Genomic DNA, 4921 nt, shown 5'->3' with positions numbered 1-4921 from the left:
GGGAAATTGAGAAAAGAGACTCTCATCCTCCTTTGTTCCCCTTTCAACAAACCGTCCCTGCACAGTACCTTACATCAAAATGCCCACCACCTGCAAATGGCCTTCTACTGCAATAGTAGAAAAGAGTGTTGTTTTTACAGCACGATATAAGTTCAGACTCCTTCGATTATTTAATTTAACAAATTTATTATTTGACAAAAATATGCCCATCCCAAAACCCTAAAATAAGTAAATTATTTAAATTTAAAGATACTAAAAATACTATTACTATTTTCATTTTTTTTAATAAAGGATATCATTTACACTAAGGGAATGAGTGGCTTAAACTCACAATGAACTAGTAATTATATGATTCAAATTAATCTTTGACGAGAATCGAATCTAAGACATATTTAAAGAAGAATGTCACTAGATCATAATACCAAGTGACAACACTCTTTTTTATTCACATATTCTCAGTTTACTTTTTGGACTTTTTCTTTCATCTAAATTATATATTAATAAAATCCTCTTTGTCAGAAAAAAAAAAGAGTGAAATGACTGATTAGTCTTTTATTACAATAAAATTATAAAAAACAGTAATGTAATTTTATAAAATAATATTTTATTGTTTTTTATTTAAACCTTTATTGTTACAAAATTATCAATTTTCCTTTAAGGTCACTTAAAAATATTAATTAAATTTAAAATCGTACAGTCATCTAGTATTTTTAGATGAACAATCGTACTTGTAATAAAAATGGTGCTACCATATTATCGGAACATCAACTATTTCGAGGTGCTATAGAAAATTTCCACAAAAATATTAACAGTCTATTTTGGTATTTAAAACTAATTTTATTACATAGAGATGATGGTCCATAGATTTACTTGCTTTCTTACATTTATGCCCTTTGCTAACAAAAAAGGAAGGGGAAACTTCGGAAAAAGACAAAACTTAAAAAGCCTGTACGACTACCACTCTACTATTCCAACTCCCATTCATATATTTCTTTTATTTTTTTAATACTTATATGAGTTATATCCTTTTTTGGTTTTCCGGAAAATTTTAAATTAAAAAAAAAATCCAAAATTTGCCTCAAGGTTTCTCCTTGAGCAGTGATGCCAATCCGGTCACGATCCTCGCTCCTCTCTCAACGCTCTTCGGCTTAATCGCAGGCGGCTCCCAAGCCACCGCCGCCTTCTCACCTGAAATTGAATTTCCCGCCGGCGACGGTAGCGGAAGATGGCTCTCACCGAAGATCAACTCGAGTTCACCGCAATCGCTGAGATTGTCGACCTCGGTCGGAGCGTCGGAGATTACCGCTTGGCTCCCCGACGCGGGAGCGGTGTCGTTTTCTGGACGGGGAACGGCGGTTCGGGTGTAGGGTGAGAGCCACTTGGCGCGCATGTACTCGGCTTTCCGCCACGGAGGGAAGTGCATGCCTTTCTTCTTCAGGCTCTGTCTGGCTGCCTCCGATACGATGGAGACGATCTGGCCCAGACGGTCGGATTTTCCGACGAAAATGTACGGCAGCGACTGGAGGACGGCCTTGTAGACCCCAGTGGATCGAGCGACCTCAAATTCCGATCGGAAATCTATGTCAATCAACAACCTTTCGCCCTCTACCGTCACATCGATATACTCGTACTCACCTGAAGACCAAAAGCCACAACCAAATTTAATTTTGTTTTTACTTTTTATTTGAATTTTTTTTCTTAAATCTGTTTGGATTCTGAGAACTTGTGGGGTGGGATTGTAAATTACCGGCAGGGAAAGACGACGATTTCTCCCATTTGGATTTGCAGGTGGAGGCATCGTAGCCGAGGGATTGCAGTCCGTCGGTGACCATCTTCCTCAAATCGTCTTTTTGTTTGAGATTCTTGTTTGCTTCGACGATCCTCGCCGTATCGGCCAGGAGGTTTCTCTCCGAGATGCTCACGCATGGAATCAGACTCTGATTAAACAAACAATCAATCATCCATATTCATATTCTCTGTTTGGTTGCCAAGAAACCGCGAGAAAATGCAAAAACAATTTACTAATCAAAAAGTGTAATCGAAGCAACGATTATTTATAATTTTGTACCTTAAGAATATCGGAGGCGTCGCCACCGAACGAACCGGAGGAGATTGAATCACCGAAACCTCCACCGAAGATATCGAGCTCGTCGTCGGAGCTGTCATTGCCGTTGCCGTGAAAACAATTGCAGCGGTTCCGTCCACATTTCGGCGGATGCTGCTTCTCGTTGCTTTCTTCGATAAAATTCTGAACCATCTTCGCCAAGCAAACCGAACTCGGCTCGAACTCGGCCGCAGCGCCGACGGTCCCTTCATCCTTGCTGATATTGTAGTTCTGCTGCGGCGGAGGCGGCTCAGTAGCAGGCTGCTTCTCATGCGCAGAAGAGATTCTAAGCACGCTCGGGAACTGCCGGTCAAAGAGCCTCCTGAGCCGCGATTTCAAGACCGGTTTCGCCGAGTCGACCCGGGCCGGCTCGATCAAAATCTCGGAATCGATATCAATCGGTTGGATCTTCATCGGAAATGGCATAACTCGGGTTTTACAAGCTATACAATTTACTAAGACACTGACGCACCGCCCTACCTAATTTCTCAGCCTTCAGCTCATTTTTCAGTGCCTAATTAAACTTTGGGATTCAAAAAATCAAAACCCACAGAAATTGATACAAATATTAAAAACTCAATTCAGAAATTAATGCCTACTTTTATACACATTCACCCTCCTCCTCCACTACCCAAAAAAACTCAAAAATCTCAACGCCTACAAGGTTAAATCCGGTCCAAAACTCAAAAATCGAAAAATAAAAACCAGTATTTTCCCCTAGAAAATGTTAATATTTCTTTCACCAGAAAAACTCGAGCTAAAAGAGTATGACCTCCGATGATGGCTTATCGTGGAAAACGTGATGGCGATGATCGAATATACGAACATTTCTTATGGATGTGAATAATAAGGTTGCCGGAATATTCATTTCCGGCGATCGATTTCGCCGGCGACGGTGATTGTGGTGGTTGTTAGCTAAGGAGGAAGGAGAGCCTTGAGATTTTTCTGTGTGCTGTGAGGCCTGGGTTTTATGGAGAGTGTAGGACTGGCGGTGAAGGATGGGCTCTGGGCATTTTATAGGAGAAGCTGGGAGCTGACTAGGATCGGATGCCACGTAGGATATGACGTGACGGGAATTATCCAGAAATTGCAGTTTCCAGCGCGGCGCGGATGATGGTAAAATAACGAAATTACTATCTTGGCCTTTCACGAGGGGGTTGTATTTGTGTGGGACGTTTTTGAAGGTTTGAAAACGGAGGGGAGTGGTGAGTCGTGTGAGAGACGAGTGGGGTGTGTGGGGAAGTGTACGGTGCGATGCGATCGCATTGGTTCGCCGGGTTGGTTTTGGAATTTCGTGATTTTTAACTGACTGCAAAAAAAGGACGTCGTTTTGGATCGTTTTGGATACCGCACACTCCAACTTTTCGAGCTTCGAGCTACATAACTCACCCTTTTGTTTATACTCCCTTTTCTTTTTTAAAGAAGAAAATGAACAAGAACAAGAAATTGGATTTTATTTTTCACTTTTTTCACTTTTAGTTTTGTTACATTTTTTTTTCCTTTGAAAAATGTTAGTGAGATCCTCTTAATGTACTAGATTTTATAAATCACATAATGTGACAGTTAATAGTTAGAATTTGGTACATTTTTCTTCTGAAAAATGTTAGCAAGACTTATTGTACTAGATTTTATAAATCACACTAGCATATGTGCACACATAAAATGTGTGAGAAAATTTTTTATTTTTGTTTTTGAAATAGAAGGAGAGAGGAAAAGAGTGATAGAGAATGTGGGGGTGAGAAGTTTTTTTTTTTTTTTTTTTAATTTTTGGAGATATATTAGAATTACATGTATGTGAGGCTTTTAAAAAAAACAGAAAAATTTGGCTGTGTGAAATTATATTTCTACCCCATATTTCTTATTCATGTTATGTTTTAATTAAAGGGTTAAACTAGTAATTTCATAGGGTTTTGGTTGACAATGAGTGTTTTATTAATTAGTAGAGATAATGTGACAGTTAATGGTTAGATTCTTTTTTAACAATTTAAAGAATGAATTCTACAAATAACTATCATATCATGTGATCTATAAATATAGTTTAAAAAGATGGTTTATGGTTGATGACTTCTTGTACAACTTGTTAACCCAACACGAAATGACACAAAAATAATAAGTTTTGGTTCAACACGTTCATGAGCTTGGTCGTTATCAGATCATCCGTTAAGAACCCATCAACGAATTGAGTCGTTATTGATCCACATGTTAAGAACCCGTTAAGATAACGGGCAAGATGCATAAACGACAAACATGACCCGTTTGGCTAGTCTATACATTAGGCATGACAATTTCTTGCCTATTAACCCAACACAAAACGACACGACCGGTTGACTAGTCGGGATATTATTGAGTCAATTGTTAAGAACCTGTTATGATAATGGGTTTGACATGACAAAATCTGTTAAGATAACAAGTATGACATGAACACAAAACGAATACGATAAACAAGACACGTTTACTAGACAACGTGAGTACTATGTGAACTCAACACATTTATAAATATCTCATCATAATAATTGTTGGTTTCTTTTATTTCACATGTATTTTGTGGGTTTTGTTCCTTTGACCTATAACTCCTTAAATAAATATATTTGGTTAAAAAAGATGTATTTCAAACTGTCAAAGATGCGTATATGTATATTCTCATCTCTACCTAGCACGAGGCCTTTTGGGAGCTCACTGGTTTCAGGTTTTATCGGAACTCTGAAGTTAAACAAGTAGTGCGCGAGAGCAATCGCAGGATGGGTGACCCACTGGGAAGTTCTCTTGTGAATTCCCAGAAATAAAACCGTGAAGGTGTGGTCGGGGTCCAAAGCAGAC

General features: G+C 38.8%; 1 protein-coding gene across 1 annotated transcript; it reads right to left on the bottom strand.

Annotated features, from left to right (window-relative positions):
- Positions 1-801: 801 nt before the first annotated feature.
- LOC103941304 lies at positions 802-3102 on the bottom strand. The gene is made up of 3 exons (XM_048572341.1): positions 2069-3102; positions 1748-1937; positions 802-1635 (listed from the first exon to the last, which is right to left on the bottom strand). Exons 1-3 carry the CDS (start codon positions 2528-2530, stop codon positions 1079-1081), a joined length of 1209 nt encoding a protein of 402 aa, XP_048428298.1. The 5' UTR covers positions 2531-3102; the 3' UTR covers positions 802-1078.
- Between the last annotated feature and the right edge of the window lie 1819 nt (positions 3103-4921).

Source organism: the organism of the source record quoted next, unplaced genomic scaffold (genome assembly GCF_019419815.1).
Source record: "Pyrus x bretschneideri cultivar Hongxiangsu unplaced genomic scaffold, Pyrus_bretschneideri_v1 Contig6, whole genome shotgun sequence".
NCBI lineage: Eukaryota > Viridiplantae > Streptophyta > Magnoliopsida > Rosales > Rosaceae > Pyrus > Pyrus x bretschneideri.
The sequence above is the reverse complement of the archived record's forward strand: the minus strand, read 5'-3'. Positions and strand labels throughout refer to the sequence as shown.

Coding starts and splice junctions, on each gene's coding strand:
- LOC103941304 (XM_048572341.1), bottom strand. CDS start 2,530: ATGCCATTTCCGATGAAGATCCAACCGATTGATATCGATTCCGAGATT. Junction 1,938..2,068: donor ACGCCTCCGATATTCTTAAG/GTACAAAATTAT, acceptor TTGTTTAATCAG/AGTCTGATTCCATGCGTGAG. Junction 1,636..1,747: donor ATCGTCGTCTTTCCCTGCCG/GTAATTTACAAT, acceptor TTTGGTCTTCAG/GTGAGTACGAGTATATCGAT.